Here is an 18,951-nt window from a genome sequence, read left to right as displayed (position 1 = left end):
CGGGGGGGCCGCCTAAAAAATGCTCGAATTTCCCACAGACTTACATTGGGCTCCCAAGTATTCCAATGTGCTCGACCTGAGCATCAAGCACCCGAGCATTTTAGTGCTCACCCATCACTAGTAATTATTAACCAACAGCTCATTTAGCAACATAGTGCACTGCAAGACTCATGTTCTTTTTAATTATAAAACGGTCCAAAAATTATCCCTCATTGTTTTCAGGCAGATCATTCTGTGTGTGAAGGAAGTGAGTCCAGCTTCAATTTATAAAATTAAATCCTTTATTTCATGATTAAAATAGATATGGCAGCACTAAAATATGCCTGGGCACAGGCATAATTGGGGAAAAGGAATGCACCATATCTATTTTAATCATGAAATAAAGGATTTAATTTTACAGATTGAAGATGGACTCATTTCCTTCACAAGCAATACCAATGTCTGTCATAGACTCCAGGCTTTTCCACACCAAAAACTTACCTGGTATCCATCAAGGGTGAGCTGAATTTTTTTGTTGCATTCAGATCATTCTGTGCAGAACACTGATTCAAACTGATGATGTCACTGTCAGAGGTAACATCATCCTTTTGCGATTGAGAAGACTAATGTGCCATTTATTCCATAATGACCTTCACTTTCTTCACACTAATATGCTTGCTGAGGGCAAATGATACCAATTGTGGTCTGTTTGGTAGTATTATTACCCAGTTGGTTCCTGCCAGTGGTGTTGATGCATATGCTGCTGCTGATAGCTCACACATTCTTAGCTGTGGTATGTTTTTTCTTTTACACTACTCTGTCCATTACTATTGCCACTTTTTACCATACAGATTGTACAACACTATAGTTAACTTTTGACATATTTTAAACCATAACTATTCAATTCTTGCCAAAAAGGAAGTAACAAGAAATGCTATGTATGTAGGTACATGTACTATACAGTAAGCCAAATATGGAAACAGGGAATAGAATTTGGCTAGTAAAGCAAATATGTTAAAAAAAACTTTGTCAGGTAGGACAATCAAAGTTAAATGTCTGGATTTTTGGGAATTTCGTTTTGTACATTTAAAAAACAATTATTCCCTCCTCTCTAACACAAAATTGCACAAATGAAAAAACTCAAGTTGCTTATGACATGCAAGCACCCCTTCCCACATTGATATCAGATTTGTTTTTCTGTAAAAAAAATATTAAGCTGTCTTGCTTTTCCTTTCTAGTGAAATATGACTGAAGAACAAAAAAGTCTAATTAAAACTCAAATGTAGACTAACAGATGCCAGGATTCATCATTCACACTCCTACAGCACCTCTCCTATCTCTTAACCTTAATCAATTGTATCTCCGTATTACGCCCAAACTACTTCAGTCATCTTCTTCACTGCTGCAGTTATACCACACATTATTGTCTGGAATATTTTTCCAATGTTTTAGGGCTTTCTTCTACTATTTCTATTGCTTAGTTGTGAGCTCTGACACATTCTCATTATCCTAAAATCTCACTAAAATAGCTACTGCATTCCCTGCCTCTGCTTTTATAGAAGCTATGATAGTCACCCCTGATAGGCTGATATATACAGTACAGACCAAAAGTTTGGACACACCTTCTCATTTAAAGATTTTTCTGTATTTTCATGACTATGAAAATTGTACATTCACACTGAAGGCATCAAAACTATGAATTAACACATGTGGAATTATATACTTAACAAAAAAGTGTGAAACAACTGAAAATATGTCTTATATTCTAGGTTCTTCAAAGTAGCCACCTTTTGCTTCGATGACTGCTTTGCACACTCTTGGCATTCTCTTGATGAGCTTTAAGAGTGAAGAACCAAGAATATAAGACATATTTTCAGTTGTTTCACACTTTCTTGTTAATTATATAATTCCACATGTGTTAATTCATAGTTTTGATGCCTTCAGTGTGAATGTACCATTTTCATAGTCATGAACATACAGAAAAATCTTTAAATGAGAAGGTGTGTCCAAACTTTTGGTCTGTACTGTATAACATGTGAATTAATAGCTGTAAGGAATTATAAGGACTCTTACACCTCAGGTTAAACCAGCCTTCTGTGACTGATGCAATATTCTGCAATGTGTGAGAAGGCAGCGAGCATCTTTTTGGTGATTCACGTACATTGAATCACTAATTGTTTGAATTTGCCAAGATCTGCAAAGTACCAATGCAGTGTTTTGCATAGCACAAAATGGCCCATATTTATTAAGCAGGTTACATCCCAAAAACTCAAACTGTGCAAAATTTTCACTTTTTGCACCCTTAGCTAAAAGATGAAAAAGTGGAGATGGTGTACCAAGAGGAGGCAAGGCCAACAACGTTTACACAGATTTATTAAGCTTTATGCCAAAATTTTTTACACATTTTGACAAACAGTAAATCTGCACCTGCATATAGCAGACCTTTGTATCATTTTCTAACAGTAGAACAATCATAAAATAATTCAAATTTATTAAGAGATATATGCCTATTATTAAATTTGCCAAAAGATATTTTTTTAGACTGGCATGAAAATGCCAATCTCAATAAATCTGCCTCACTATTAGCTTACTGTTAGCTTACTTAAAGGGGTTGTGCCACCATATAGAATACTTTTAACCAAGCAGAAAAGGTAGAATTAAATGGTTTTGTAATTTACAGTTATTAAAATTATGCTTTATTCAATAAATACCAAGCTTTTATCTTCTGAAGTATGCCCCCTGGCGTTATACCATTTTGTTATCCCAGTAGCCGATCAACTGGCCGAGTTTGCGCAGTTCCTGCCATTATAAGAGGTCCAACCCCCGCCCCCAACGCCTCAACTCCAGTGTCCACAATGTATTCTCCCTCACAGGTTTGACGGCGCAGGGAGCAGATTATTGAAAGCACAGAAGCGTGTCAGTGAGTTCCCCCCCACCCCATGGGTGAGATCATCTGCTCCATAGAGCTGTGATAGCGATTGCAGATAGATGCTTCCCACGCTTACCCACAGCTCTGAGAAGCAGAACAATCTCACCCAAGGGGGAAGGGGAGACTCATTTCTGTGATTTCAAGAATCTGCTCCCTGCGCCGTCAAACCTGTGCGGGAGAATGCGTTGTGCACATGGGGGTGGGGATTTGGGGCGGAGTTGGACCTTTTATAGTGACAGCAACTATGCAAACTCGACCAGCTGATCCACCACTGGGAGGATTGAATGGAATAATGCCAGAGGGCATACTTCAGAAAATAAAAGCTGGGTATTTATTGAATGGAGCCTAATTTTTAATAACTGTAAATTACAAAACCAATTATTTCCATCTTTTCTGCTTGGTTAAATGTATTGTTTATGTTGGCACAACCCCTTTAATAAAACAAGCGAGGCCTCTAAGAAGATTCTCCTAGTTCACTAGGGCCTTCACTGTGCATTAGTTTTACCACTTTTAGCCCATCTGCATATTATCTGTATATTACCATTCAGAGTTGTATGATGTAGCAAGCAACAACGTTTGGTTAAGATCACCTATTAAAGAAACACTCTGAGAAAAACCTATATACTGTGTTATGCCTAGTGCAAGTACTGAGGAGGCAGCCCACTTCTGGGAGATCAATGGCTCCTGCCTCACACCGCCGGTACACCTCCCAGCCCAGGACCCGCAAAATTGCCCACTCCTGCCGCTGTCGGCTTCCTGCAGCAGCTACCCTGCTCCTGCCTCCTGTGACCCCCCTCCAGCGTCCCATCCCCCTTTAAGCTAAATTTGTGCTATAAGATGGACACCCATTTTCACATTAAAAAATGTTTTTTCCTATTCTCCTGCTCTAAATTTGGGGTGCGTTTTATGGTCTGAAAAATATGGTAATTTACACTCTGCTCTGCCATCTGGTTCTTTAGGAGGAACGTGAAGCACTCGACAGCCTTTTGGGCTGCATAGGTCCAAATTGCCATTATCTAAACTGTGGTTAGGGCTATCTCAGCTCACACAGGCACCACTAGGGACTGTGGGGTCAGGATCTCTAATATGTACAGGAACAGACAGGATCTGTTGCAAGTTTTAGCTTTATTTATTATCCTGATTGAGTTGCTACACTAGCATAACACATGGAGAGAACAGGTACGTGAAACATGAATTTCTAAATGAGGCATAAGTGTGCCTCTAAGTCTTGCACAAAGAGGTGGTGAGAAGACGAGCCATTAAAGAGCACATCACGGACTACTTTTGTGGAAAATGTTCTATTATGAGTAGAATTACCTGTTATAAAATAAAGGCTTTTATCAAAACGATAAACCAGTGCCTATTTCCAGAAATGCAGGACATCTTTCAAGTTTTCACATAATTGTTAGTTAGAGGTTAGATATGGTAATCTATCAATTCATAACAATAATCTAGTAATAAGTAACTTTAATGTCAGTTGTTCTGTGTTCAGACTGTCTGTAGTTTACACCTAAATATAGTCTTTAAATATTATTACAGTTACTTACATTGATGGCACAAAAAAACATTGCTTTCTTAAAAAAGCACTGTCTTGAAGATTTTTATTAATAAATCTGCATATACAGTATGTGTATGTACTGTAGTGTCAGGCTATGTGCCCACGATGCAGAAATGCTGCATATTTTTTACGCTTCTCCCTGGCAGGTTTTTACATGCGTTTTTCCCGCCAGGTAGAAGCGTTTGTCAAGCGTCTTTGCATGAATTTCTGCATGCGGGTTATCAAGCGCTTTTCCAAGCGATTTTAGCATCACTTAGAAAAGTGCTTGACAACTTGACAATGCGGTTGCATGGATTTATAGTAGCATGACCAAGTTAGTTAAAAAAAGAATAAGAATGGTAAAAAATAAAAAAATAAAGTTTATACTTACCTTCCGATGTCCTCCCCGTGTTATCTCTGCCGTGTCCGGTCCCTTGGGCGGCTCGTGCTGTTTAAGGACCTGCGGTGACGTCATTGAGTCATGTGATGGGTCACATGACTCAAAGACGTCATGTCAGGTCCTTCACAACAGCACGAGCATTGCAAGAGACCGGACGAAGGGGAGAAAACACTGGGAGGACATCAGAAGGTAAGTATTAACTTTATTTTTTATTTTAAATTCTTTTTTTTTACAGTTTCTATGGTACCCAGGTCTGGATGAGAGTCTCCTCTCCTCCAGACTTGGGTACCATCCGTACATTGAAACGCATATAATCCGTGTGTACAAATGTACTGACACGGATTATATGCGTCTCAATGCAAGTTAATGGCGGCGATTACGCTGCGTGTCCGCAAAATTAATGGACATGCTGTGGATTTTTGAGCGCAGCATGGGCATTGACAGTGCGGCTTGTCATTGAGGACCATGGGGGGCGGATTACCAAGCATTTTTGAGGCGTTTTTGCTGCGGAAATTCCGCAGCATAAACGCTTGAAAAACGCATAGTGGGCACATAGCCTTAATGTGTTATACTCACCTACCGATGCCTTTTCCAGTATTCAGCACCCTTCTGCTCCTCTTCTGAGTGACGTCATCGCTCTTCAGAGTTTCTGGGCCACACGGTGCTCTGCATCACCAGGAAATGGCTTTTACAATGTAAGCCTATGGAGTTTCAGCATAGGGCTCATAGGCTTATATTGTAAAAGAGACTTCTGACTCATGCATAGAGCATAGCTAGTCTGAAGTGCGATGACGTTACTGAGAAGAGGAGAGCGGCGCCGGATCCCAGAGAAAGAGGCAGTAGGTGAGTATATTAACACACTCACAATACATTACATGCACATATACCCATGTTTAGTAAAAAACATTTAGTGGGGGTGATGCTTAAACTAAATAAAGTTCTATATTTCTTCTCTCTATAACCATTCAGATTCCCCAATAAAACTGAGTAATTTGTCATATACCAATAACGCTTTACATTTGCAGGGTAACCAAATGTTTACACCAGCTGGTGGATTTAAGGCTAAGTCGTTTGATTTGACACCCACAAGCAGCAGTTGAATTTCGGCATCTGTATCAAGTTCTAAAACAGACAGAAAGCAATCCTGACAAAGTCTTGGAATTTAAATACATTTGGACATCCTAATCTCATCGATCAAAAGGTATTTGGACCTTGGGAGAATATTGCATAAATGCCACATTTTTTGAATATATGGAATATTAATATAAAGAGGTGATTGGAGCAATTACTGATTTAAATATCATTATGACCTCTATTTTCTGTCGGAAAAAAAAACATTTTATGAATGGCTGTATTGCACAAGAAACTAGAATAGAAATAAAAACTAGACAAAATATCTTATTTAAAAATAGATAATGCCTTAGGATTTGTTTACCTGTATTTCTTTTTTGTATTATTATTATTAGTCACTTTCTTCAGTATGGCTCACTCAATTCTCACTTAAACATACTAAAACCAATTTGATGGGAAGTTAGTTTCCTTAACAGTATGCATTAAGAATGTAAAAAAAAAGGGCATCCATGGGAAACCAATAAGCCATGTTTGTTACATGGGTAAACATTGACCTCCCCACTTATGGTACATGCATTCGGGATGTATAAGGATATTTTGCTGCAATTGTTGTATGTGTACAGTATGTAAATATATTTATATGCTGTGATGTGTCATGAATAGTGATGAGCGAGCATGCCCATCACTACTCGTTACTTGTCCGAGCATCACAGTGCTCAAGATGCTCGTTACTCGGTGAGTATTTTTTGACTGTTTGGGAGCTTGATTCCCCGCCCTGAATGTTTGGCACTTATTAGGCAGCCAATTAATATATACAGAAAAAAAAGGGTTTAACCGGCTCACCCTCCAGCGGCTTCAGTCCGTCCAGGAGCATGCAATCAAGCGCTCTGCCAGCACTAGGATACAGAAGTATAGGAGAAATAGATCCAGCTCACCAAACATCCAAAATTTAAAATTCTAAAAAATGTATTTTATATATATTAAAAAATCAATCTTGATAGTGTGAACAATCAAAAATCCCTATATGGAATTAGGTAAACATGGTATACAATGCTGATTACCATACACGTTTCGAACAGCACTTGTTCTTAAACTTGGTATAAATCTATCCATCTACAAGTGTTGTTCGAAACGCATATGGTAATCAGCATTGTATCCCATGTTTCCCTAATTCCAGATATGGATTTTTGATTGTTCACACTATCAAGATGGATTTTTTAATATATATAATAATAAATATAATATATATATAAAATATATTTTTTTTAATTTTACATTTTGGACATTTGGTGAGCTGGATATATTTCTCCTAAGCTAATTAATATGCAGGGATTGCCAGACAGTCACTGTAATGCCATGTTGTTTGTGGCATTACAGTGATTGGCTGGCCACATAGCGTCATCGGGTCTGTATAAGACCCGGGATTTTATGCTCGTCACAGTCTACCGGTAAAACAGAAAGAGTAGGGAGATCTGCAGCTGAGCAAGGGAGAGAATTGGCGCTTATTTTAAACAGAGATTCCACACCACTATTGTTATTATACACCAACAGTCCTTGTAGGGGCTCATTCTGATGAATATTAATCCTGCTGATAGCAGTAGTTAAGCAGAGTTTGTGGAGACCTATTACAGTAGTACAGAATATGGTCCATTGCACATTTTTTTCTGCTGCTGGAACTCATATCAATATCCCTAGATAACAGGGCTAATAATATTCTTTTTGCTCTTAATCCTGATATTTTTTGTGAAAAGAAATATAATACACCATATCAGTATACAGTCAGATTTGGTTGATTTGAATAGCATTGCTGTATTGTGCAAGCAGAGAAACTTGTCCAAATATTACTGGGGTAATAATCCTGAATTTTTTTGGAAACTGCCAAATATTATACTCCATTTAAAGTGTGCCAGTTGTGCGTTCAAAACATATCCAGAATTGATCGCTGACCAATAGCATCGTTCTACCCCTATTGCAGACAAACTTGGTCATCAGAGGTGATTAAATATTAATATGGTAATAATCCCAAAATTTTTTACCAAGCTGACAAATATTATACTCCATTTAAAGTGTGCCAGTTGTGCGTTCAAAACATATACTCACTTGGTCGCTGATCAATAGAATCGCTATACCGCCAATGCATAAATACTTGGTCATCAGAGGTGATCAAATATTACTTCTGTAATAATCCTGAATTTTTTTGCAAGCTGCCAAATTTTATACTCCATTTAAAGTGTGTCAGTTGTGCATTCAAAACATATCCACACTTGGTCATTGACCAATAGCATTGCTATACTGCCACTGCCTAAAAACGTAGTCATCAGAGGTGATCAAATATTACTGCGGTAATAATCCTGACATTTTTTGGAACCTAAAAAAATATTATACTCCATGTAAAATGGGCAAGGCGCCTGGTATGAGACAGGGAAGTGAACATGATGCGGATGGTGTTGGCAGAGGCCGAGGCCATTGGCAAGATGAAACTGTGCCTGAAGACCAAGCACCCACATCATATCGACCTAACTTAGGGGGCCGCGGAACACCACTCTTGAAGCCAGACCAGTGTGAAACGGTTATTGGCTAGATAGCAGATAATGCTTCCAGTCAGTTTCCCACCACCACCCTGTCTTCCACACGGTCCAGTCTCAGTAGCCGTGAGTGTGGACCACATATTCCTCACCCTGATCCTCCTCAGTATAGGAGACCAACTCCTTAATGATTTTTAATTGGTGAGGTGTGACTTGGAGAGTAAAGAAGAAACTTGGACTTCTGTAATGGTGGAGAATTGGGGTTTGGAGGAGGAAAGTTGAGTATATATGAGTAGGGGCTGTGGGGACTTTAGGGAAAAGCTTTGTCTGATGGTGTCAATCTTCTGCTTGAAGAATGAGACAAAGTCTTCGGCTGAGATGAAAGGAGAGGTAGGAGGTGCTGGGGGACGGAGGAGAGAATTGAACGTGTCGGTAAATGATGACCAGTTGGAGGTTAGAGGGGAAGTAGATGTGCACACAGTGAACCTCAAAAGATGGGAGTGTAACGGAGAGCGGCAGTGGGATTTCGGTGAAGGCGCAGGTATCTGACAGGAGAAAACCTGTCAGGCGCAGGATTTGTGAGTTTCAGAGTCACTCCTTCATAAATGAAACAGAATTTGTCTGATCATGTCTCACACACCACATGGCCAGATAAGGCAGTAAAATGTTAAGATTACATTTACTGGTGAATGTATTTTTCACCGTTAAAAGCATTGCAAACGTGCAAAAATGCAGCAAAAACACTACATGTTTATTTTGCCTTTTATACAAGTCATTATCCTGGAAAGAATGTTTCTTAACATTTTTTCAAGGAAAATCCATTTTGTCATTGTTTTCACATGCTTTATTGTCAGTCTGTAAAAGTGGCGTAATACTCTGACAACATTGTTCACAGCAGCGACCTGGGATTCAGAGATGCTTCCAGGGGTCTTACCCATGCTGTTCCCATGCCATTTCAATGTTGTTTCCATTGATTTGACCAATTTTTAGACCCCCTCCAGACCTCTGGGGTGGGGACAGAAAAATGCTCAAGTTTCTCATTGACTTACATTATACTCGTTACTTGGGTCGAGAACCCGAGCATTACGATTTGCTTGACCCGAGTAACGAGTACCTGAGCATTTTAGTGCTCATTCATCACTAGTCATGAATATGCTTTGTTTTTTTGTGTTCCTGTACGGTCCATTGTTTACTGTATTGTGGTGGGTTGGTCAGATGAAGTATACACCATTGCAGAGCTGCCATGTGGTAGTCTGGTCATATGAAATACACACACCATGGCAGATCTGCAATGAGGTGTGCTGATCAGATAAAATACACAACAGAGCTGCCATGCCCTGTCAGGCTACTTGGGCAATAAGAATAGTAGTTTACTAAGTTCCAGCAAACAGCGAGAGGTACCAGTTTCAATATAGTTCAAAGTAGAGCTTGATTATGATGTAAGAGTGAATGTTATAAAACTCAGCACCTTTAAGGAAAAGACAGGTGGAAGGTTATTTGAGGGCAGTTTTTAGCACTAAATAGTTAGAAAGTGGATGAGGTGTCAACAATATGTGTTGTTGGCCTGTGAGGGAAAGTTGTCTTGACGTTTTCTACTGAAGAATCAACCAGTTGATTGCATACTGATGCTGGATGAGCAACAGTGTGCCCAATTAGTTGTGTGTTGGGTCAATCACAATTCTAACAAAGACTCAGAGATGGAGAAGTGGTGTAGCAAGGTGAAAGTATGGTCACCAATATACAGTTGGTGAGTTAGATGAGGGAAGTGTCTCAGTGTGCTGTGTAATGCTTTAGACCTGAGGGTGTTAGTGGGACTCTGTGGGTTGTTTAAGACCTTTAGTCCTAACTGAAGCCACAGTGAGGAAAAGTGGACCAAGTCGACTGTGTGAGAACTTTAGAGCAAGCAAATGATTGAAAGGGAAAGGACAAGAAATTTGCGAGAATTCCAGGTAGTTTGAAGTTACATGGGAGGTGGTCTGGCAATTTTTGGTCAGGGTTCGGGATGGGGCTTTACCCTGGGAGCTCTTAGGTGATTAATCTTTCACGTATTGAGGAAGTATGGTGCCCTCGAGCTGGTGGTGCACGGCTGAGGGTAAGATGGCGGCTGGATTATTAGCTCCAAAAACCCTCCCCTCTTATTTTATCTGGTATTATTATTGTCAATATGTTAATGTTTGTATGTTAATAAAATGGCCGCTGTGGCCAAATTTATCCAAAGAATCCATTGGTGAATTGTTTTTATTCGGGGAGGTAAGGTGTAGTGTTGGAGAAGGCGAAATGAGGTAAATACGGTAAGAAGCCGTACTGGCTGTACCCGGTCATGATTACCCAGTGGCCTGAGAGGTGTCCTATGTTTGTTTTGGTCCTGTAAGGAAGTAGGTTGGCTGAGAACTGTGTGACAAGAGCAAGGCGTCCTTGCAAGTGAAAGTGGATTATAGAAAGAAACCTTTTTCCTGAGGATAGTGAAGGTACAACATTTTCGCAGTAAAAGGTGAATATAATCTGTAATGACTTTAATTTGGTCTGTTAATACTCATCTCTTGGAGATAAAGGTAATTCATGTGGTATACTGTTGACTATGTTCTACTACTTGAAACCAGTGGGTGTCTTTTAAAAGCAAGCACTAGAATCTTCCTGTGCAAATGCATGGTAGTCTGGGATCATACTCCTGTGGCACAGTGGGTTATTAACCTTCATGTTTTAGGGAAGACTGGTTGAGGTTAATGAGTTTGGCTTAAAGGGAATGTGTCACCCCCTGGGCGATATCAGACCTCTACTATGGCCATACAGGGTATAGAAAAGTAAATCTATACATACCTGTATGGCCCATAGTAGAGGTTTGATTGCGGAGAAAAGCACTTTAATCAATTCTTTTTTCCACAGGCTTGGCATCCGTGGGACGCCAAGCAATCCCCGCCTATCTGCTTATTATTCCCCTAAATCCCCGCCTCTCTGCTAAATTTTCATACCCCCCCCTCCCCTGCACGTCACAGGGCCCTGTGACAGGCCCTGTGACATGCACTGTGCTCCCTGTCTTCCGGGCATGCGCAAAGCACCGCTCACATAGAGCGCGCTTTGCTTCATCCCAGCCCTGTCTACCTACTGTATGCATCGCAGGTTTCTATTGCACAGGCGCCAGGGGGTCACTGTCACTTTCCGGTGCCTGCACAATAGAAACCTGTGCGCAGAGCACAGGTAGAGGGGACCGGCATGAAGCAAAGAGCGCTCTATGTGAGCGGCGCTTTGCGCATGCCCGGAAGTCAGAGAGCACAGTCCACGTCACAGGGCCTGTCACAGTACCCTGTGACGTGCCGGTAAGGGGGGATATAATAATTAAACAGAGAGGTGGGGATTTAGAGGAATAATAAGCAGATAAGCGGAGATTGCTTGGCGTACCCCGGACGCCAAGACTGTGGAAGAAAGAATTGATTAAAGTGCTTTTCTCTGCAATCAGACCTCTACTATGAGCCATACAGGTATGTATAGATTTACTTTTCTATCACCTCTATGCCCATAGTAGAGGTCTGATATCGCCCAGGGGGGTGACACATTCCCTTTAAAAAGGAACAACCTGTGAAAGACAGCTGTTTTTCTGCGTGCCAACAGACTCTATGTGGACGTGAAAAGTATCACACAGCCTCCAGGCCCTGTTGAATGAATCTGGTTTGTAATACCTATAAGCAGGTAGCTTAGTGTGCCACACTTTGTATTTGCAACTATTAAATATATTAATGCCTACACATGAACACCAAAGGTGAAAGGTGTTCACAAACTGTTATGGATCCGGGTGGTGGAACCTCTGTGCTGTGATACAAGGAGGGACAAGAGGGGAGTAACTAAGTGCCTACCCAGACCGACCCTGGCCACACAGCAGCTTAGTCGACTCCGTGAACCAAGGAGGGATCGGGAAGGTGGACAAGGTGCCACTCTGGGACTGACTTTGTGTGAGAGCAGGCGACTCCCACGGGATTGATGGCTGAAGCCGACAGGCACAGCAGATGAGCACGGCTGGTAGACAGGCAGAAGATGCGGGTAGACAAGCAGGCGGACACGGCAGATAGACAGGCAGGTGGACACGGCTGATAGACAGGCAGGCGGGCACGGCTGATAGACAGGCAGGCACGGCTTTTAGACAGGCTCCCATATACTAATGTGCCACAAACAGGAAGTTGATATCACCAACCATTCCCATTTTATTTAGGTGTATCCATATAAATGGCACACCCTGTATATATAAATAAATAAATATATATATATATATATATATATATACATATATATATATATATATATATATATATATATATATATATATATATATGCAAAATTGATATAGGGCAATGTTAGTTTTTGTAGCCCGTCTCAATTTGTCTTCTATTGTGTTACATGTTAAATCTTTTTATAATATACTTTTCTTTGTAGGAAAAGTCTGTTATATTAGTATTATTCTGTATTTTTGTTATGTTATGACAATTGTACACTCAATCTGGATCTACCATGAAGAATGTTGCTGCATGCATTTACTTATTTATTTAGTTACTTCTAATTGTTTATGTGCTGCAAACAGATTGCTGAGAGAACGCCTGAAGAAGCCGTGGCGTAACGCGTGGGGTCCTTTCTCATTCCCTCTTATTCATATTAGGGTTTATGCCTTACAGGTCACAAGTCCATCTTTTCATCAAGTATTGATATAGTTTTTCATGTTGATTTAACACTTATACCTTTTCAATCCTTTTTATACTCGTTTTTTTCTGTGACTTGTTAGCATACTATAGCCATCTATTATTATTGCTGCTGTGCCTGCAATATTTTGGCTTATTCTGTCTATACCGTATGGGACACTGTATGATTGCTTCTTTTGGCTTTTCATCATTTCTATTCTGATGTTTTTATGATTTATTCAGAATTTGGTACAGTAAGTATTTTACAGTCATTATTTATTGTTATTGGAGACTTGTTTTTTGCAGTGTTTGCAATATTCAGCCATCTTTTCTCCTAATCCATATCTAGAATTATGTTCAGCCTTATTCATGGGCTATAGGGAGTTTGTCTTGATCTCTCTATATATTGCAATATGGAAGATCTGATGTATAGAAAATCTCCCCCCACCCTTTTTGTTGCTTTTTAAATGTTTTTAATGCCTAATTGTTCACCATGATCATTTAATAAAGTTTATCATTGACTTTTGCATGCCAGCTGTCTCATATTCTCATTCATTTTTGGGCTACTAGTGCCTCTTGTACACCATTCCCCGTCTTGTTCATTGCCCAGAGGTGCAAAATCATTCATGAAGTTAAGTTTACTGTCTTTTTTTCGATCAGAGATTATTAAAATTGTAAGGTTATTCATCCCTAGTATGTCATGAAAACGCAGAAGGAGTCCAGCAACAATGCACTCAATTATCACAATAAGGCAGCTTTTAAATGCTGCAGATTTACTGTTTTCTTGCCACCATAAGAAACTTACAGTATGTTTCATACACAGTGCACCTGGCAGGTGAAAGATGAGCCAAATTCATTAAGGGCGGCACATTGGCTCATAATGAATTTGGCATATTTTACTCTCTCCTCTAAACTCTACCGTACAAATCAGCTGACGTAAATGAATCAGGTCCAGCGTGTCTATAAGAGCTTGTTCTGACAAGCACATAATACGGATTAGTAAAAATTGAACAGCTCACTGATCAATGTAATGCAATAGGGCTGTTCAGATGACAGTTTTTCTCTGCCATGTATGTGATGAGATTCACCCATTCAAGTCTATGGGTGTGCAAAAAAAAAATTAAATCCCATTATGAACCATCCATATTGCATCCATTTTTTGCGGATACATTGCCATTATTGTAACCTAAGATACTGTATTACATCAGGTACATTTTTAAACTGTTGATGTACAAAATGGAAGTCCCATAGACGTAAAATGGAAAAAAGGATGAAAATATGGATGAAAATTGTTGTCTGAGTTCTGTGAGTAAAAGGCAATTTTTTTTTCATACACTTGTCTGACCTCAGACTAAGACAACTGCAGCTAGAGGGAAAGAAGCCATTCCTATAAGCAACAGAGAGCAGCTGTTAAAATTTGCTTCAGTAAAGCTACTAAGCCTAATAGTGGTTTCAGCAAATTCCATGCAGATAATTTCTTATTTGGATATAGAATTAGTTTTTCTTTTTTTTTTAATTTACATATAGACTATATATGTTTATTTATTCCTTCCTAGTTAAGATCTGTCTGCACCGCTCTCACTGAGCATTCAATTTATACACTTAAAATCTTCCGGCATACATGCCAAACATAAAACCCAAACCTACTCAACTGTGTTTTCAGACAGCTGCACCAAACCCTATGCAATTGCATGCAAAAAAGAACTTAACAGTTGCCAGCAGTTATCAGCTCTGAAATGTAATTTTCTACAAATAATTCTAACAAGAGGTGAAAACGCTGAAATGACATATACTTAATATATTGATAGCAAAATCAGTAGGTATCAATTGTTATTTAAAAGTCAGAACAGATTACATTGTAAAAACAAAGAATTCATGATAAGAGAGAAAGGCTATGTTTCTGGAATTGGTAAGTTTTTAGTATAGAAAAAGAAAATACTTTACCTGACCGGAATTTGCTTCTGATGAGTAGCGAGCGCTCCGACGCTAACAAGGTCATTTTTGGTGGAGAAACCCTGGTTGTCCCAATGGACGGAATAAAAGGTATAGAAACAGACGTAATTGCTCCCTTTAAATAACAAGCTTACTAAAGAAAAAAAATTCCGAGAGTGGAAAATAAAGATAAATAAGTATGGTGGAAAATAAATAGTTCTATAATATTATGATTTCTAATAAATTAAAATAAATATTGTTCTCAAGAATGTTTTGACAAGGCCCTAAAAATCCTTTATAAGATCTATTTTTTCAAAAGCTTGACTTTTGTTTCCTGTAGGGAATTGCTTCAGTTGTTCAACTTCGTGTTTGGCTTACTTGATTGTGTCTATTTTTTTTCTTGCAAAGTCTCCAGGAACGATCAGTGGCCTGTCGCGGGAAATGTGCAGAAACGAAAAGTTAATGAAAGGTGAAGGGAGTGAGTCCAAAGAGAGTCCCAAACTATATTTGCTTATGGAGCAAGATGTAGTCATTAGTGAAAAGAACTCCCTTCTCACTGACTATGAGATACAGAAGTTTTCTCTGTACTCCAAGGCCTATTGCCCTCCCCTTTTGCCTAGCTGTCCCCTCCATGTGTGCTAAAATGCCATCTGCTTTGACACTTGACACCCCACAATTCTACAGCTGGCATGCAGTGCTGCATCAGCAGGGTTCTTCTTTCATACAATACTCATAGGCTCACACACCCCTGTCTAGCCCCAAGTTTACTGACACATTTCTCTTCTGAGTTTATTGTTGCACTAAGGCTTACTTAGAGAAATAAAAAGGTTTCAGTTGTTACATCTCTCCATCATATTCAGTAAACTACAATATACATTAAAGGGAAAACTAAAAGCGTGTTCTCATGTGATGTGGAATGAAAGCTGAAGAAAACCATATACCATATACATACATATTCACACACATATACAGTGGGGAAAATAAGTACTTGATACGCTGCCGATTTTGCAAGTTTTCCCATCTACAAAGAATGGAGAGGTCTGTAATTTTTATTGTAAGTACACTTCAACTGTAAGAGACAGAATCTAAAAAATATCCAGGAAATCACATTGTATGATTTTTACATAATTAATTTGCATTTTATTGCATGAAATAAATATTTGATACAATAGAAAAACAGAAGTTAATACTTGGTACAGAAACCCTTGTTTGCAATTTTAGAGGTCAGACATTTCCTATAGTTCTTGACCAAGTTTGCACATACTTCAGCAGGGATTTTGGCCCACTCCTGCATACAGATCTTCTCCAGATCTTTCAGGTTTCGAGGCTGTCGCTGGGCAACATTGAGTTTCAACTCCCTCCAAAGATTTTCTATTGGGTTCAGGTCTGGAGACTGGTCAGGCCACTTCAGGACATTGAAATACTTCTTACGGAGCCACTCATTAGTTGCCCTGGCTGTGTGTTTCGGGTCATTGTCATGCTTGAAGAACCAGCCATGGCCCATGTTTAATGCTCTTACTGAGGGAAGGAGGTTTTGGACAAAATCTCAAGATACATGTCCCCATTCATCCTCCCTTAAATACAGTCATCCTGTCCCCTTAGCAGAAAAGCACCCCAAAAGTATGATGTTTCTCCCACCATGCTTTACGATTGGGATGGTGTTCTAGAGGTTGTACTCATCTTTCTTTTTCCTCCCAACATGGCAAGTGGAGTTGATACCAAAAGTTCTATTTTGGTCTCATCTGACCACATGAACTTCTCCCATGCCTCCACTGGATCATCCAGATGGTCATTGGCGAACTTCAAACGGGCCATGACATGTTCTGGTGTGAGCAGGGGGACCTTGCGTGCCCTGCAGGATTTTAATCCATGATGGCATAGTGTGTTACCTACGGTAATGTTTGAGACTGTGATCCCAGGTCAGTTCAGGTCATTGACCAGGTCCTCCTATGTAGTTCTGTGCTGATTCCTGACCTTTCTCAGAATCATCCTTACCCTACAAGGAGAGATCTTGCATGGAGCCCCAGACCGAGGAAGATTGACAGTCATCTTGTGTTTCTTCCATTTTCTAATAATTGCGCCAAAAGTTGCAATTTAAAAGCAGATTGTGGTTTCAAGATGTGCTGTACAAGCTTTTTAGAAGAAGCACTAAGAAATGGGCAATTTTGAGGACCGAAGGAACTTAGTACATGATGCTTACTACTGAAAATCAAGTTATTTCCTGTTAAAATAAGAAAAATCCAGCCGTGCGATCAGCTTAGAACTGGTAAAAACCAGTGAGACCCAGCTTCACCCATCTATTACTCAAAGAAGTCTGGCTAGCAGTTGTCTTCATGGATGAATTGAAGCCCAAAAGTTGCACCTTCAGTATGGAAACAAGATAAAACTGTAATTTTAAATATTTGGCTGTAATAGAAGGCAATTTGTTGGGGCTGGAGCGCGGTTCAATAATGAGTGTCTTCAGGTATTCGTGACAAAAATTGGAAGCTGGCACGTTTAGGCGGGCTGCGCTGCGGGAATGAAGAGGCTTGGGATTCCAAGACGGTTTTTATTAATACCAACGCGTTTCTGCGCCGAACCGGTGCCTTTCTCAAGGTATAAAAACCAAATGAACAGGACACAACAACTGAGGGCTTTAAGTAGGAGAAAATGGCTCCAAAAAGCATAAGGAACGCCCCTAAAAGGGATGGGGGAGGAAGCAAGGAGAAAGAGAAAAAAAAAAAAGGCATTGACACAAGGAACAAGGGAGGTAGAGTGGTTAACAAAGCAGAGAAGAAATAAATAAATAAATAAATAGGAAAGGGGTGCAGGGAACAAGGTTAAACCTTGATCGAGCAGACTGATATGTAAAAAAAAAAAAAAGGGTAATAAAAAGATATGAATTGTGAGGGCAGATAAACATAAAGAGTAATTAAAAAATACAAGAAAGTGAGACAACCGAGATTAGATCTTGTCTCACAGTGGGATAGATTTAACCAAAGTCAGGAGATTTAGGTGTGTGGCTATATGAGAATCCAGTGTGAAGCTGAGAAGAGAAAAGGAAAAGTGAAAAAAACAAAAAAAACAAACACAACTCTGCTTGTTTTCAGAGGAAGTGCTCCAGAGTTTTAGCATGGGGTTATAGTGAAGACTGTGTACAAAAATGAAGTTAGTGCAAATGTGGTGAAAGTAAATAAAATATAAAAGTACAGGAAGATATACTGTATACATAGTGAAAATTGCGACAAAGTGGCTCAATATCAAAAAGTCATACAGAATTAGCATATAGAATAACAATATAAAATATATAAAAATATGTAAAAATAATGCTACTCTAAATTTCTGTTAAAAGTTGTGTACCCTCATAAAACCAAAGAGAATCTGCACTGGTAAGCATAAATAAAAAAAATTAAGAACGACAATTAGAGAATACAATATGATAATAAATGAAAAATATTATATGTAAAAATATTAAAATACATTAAAAAAAAAACCTCTTATAAAAATAATAATCCATAGACTTGCCAACCTCCCTCATATAAAAACTTCTGAGATCTCATTAAGTCAATGAGGCTTTAAGGTATTCAACCTATAATCCAATAAATTTCCTTCTGTCAATACTGACATCGCTTTAGATCATAAGATTACACTAACACCAGGAAGTACCATATTACCATCTGATCCCCATCCTGTTCCACCTTCTCCACTTGTCTCCTCACAGCTCTGTGACACGGAGAGATATTTACAGGAAATTAAGGAAAAAATACACAGGTTATGCACTGAGTATAATATTCATATCCCAGCTACAAATATTCCCTCTTATCAACTTCCGTCTGACCTCCTATCCACTAATATCCAGGAGGATATACCTCTGACCCCCCTTACACCAATCCCCCTTAACCAAGGGGTCACTTCACAAGCCTACACCCCATCAATGC

The 18,951-nt window shown here is 39.3% G+C and overlaps 1 protein-coding gene across 3 annotated transcripts in view; it reads right to left on the bottom strand.

The window, feature by feature from the left end:
- LOC141172249 (myocardin-like) overlaps positions 1-15,635 on the bottom strand; it is a 95,342-nt gene extending 79,707 nt beyond the window's left edge. For 2 of the 3 annotated variants that reach the window (XM_073656242.1, XM_073656244.1), the window contains exon 1: positions 15,047-15,634. In XM_073656242.1, the coding sequence (XP_073512343.1) occupies positions 15,047-15,101 (55 nt within the window). In that variant the 5' untranslated portion in view covers positions 15,102-15,634. Of the gene's footprint in view, positions 1-15,046 lie in introns of all 3 variants that reach the window. The other variant, XM_073656243.1, reaches the window with a different exon arrangement.
- Between the last annotated feature and the right edge of the window lie 3,316 nt (positions 15,636-18,951).

This window comes from Phyllobates terribilis, unplaced genomic scaffold (assembly GCF_046119375.1).
Source record: "Phyllobates terribilis strain yellow unplaced genomic scaffold, ASM4611937v1 Scaffold_12__6_contigs__length_324123572, whole genome shotgun sequence".
Classification (NCBI taxonomy): Eukaryota; Metazoa; Chordata; class Amphibia; order Anura; family Dendrobatidae; genus Phyllobates; species Phyllobates terribilis.
Note: the sequence above shows the minus strand (reverse complement) of the source record. Positions and strands in the feature narration are given on the sequence as shown.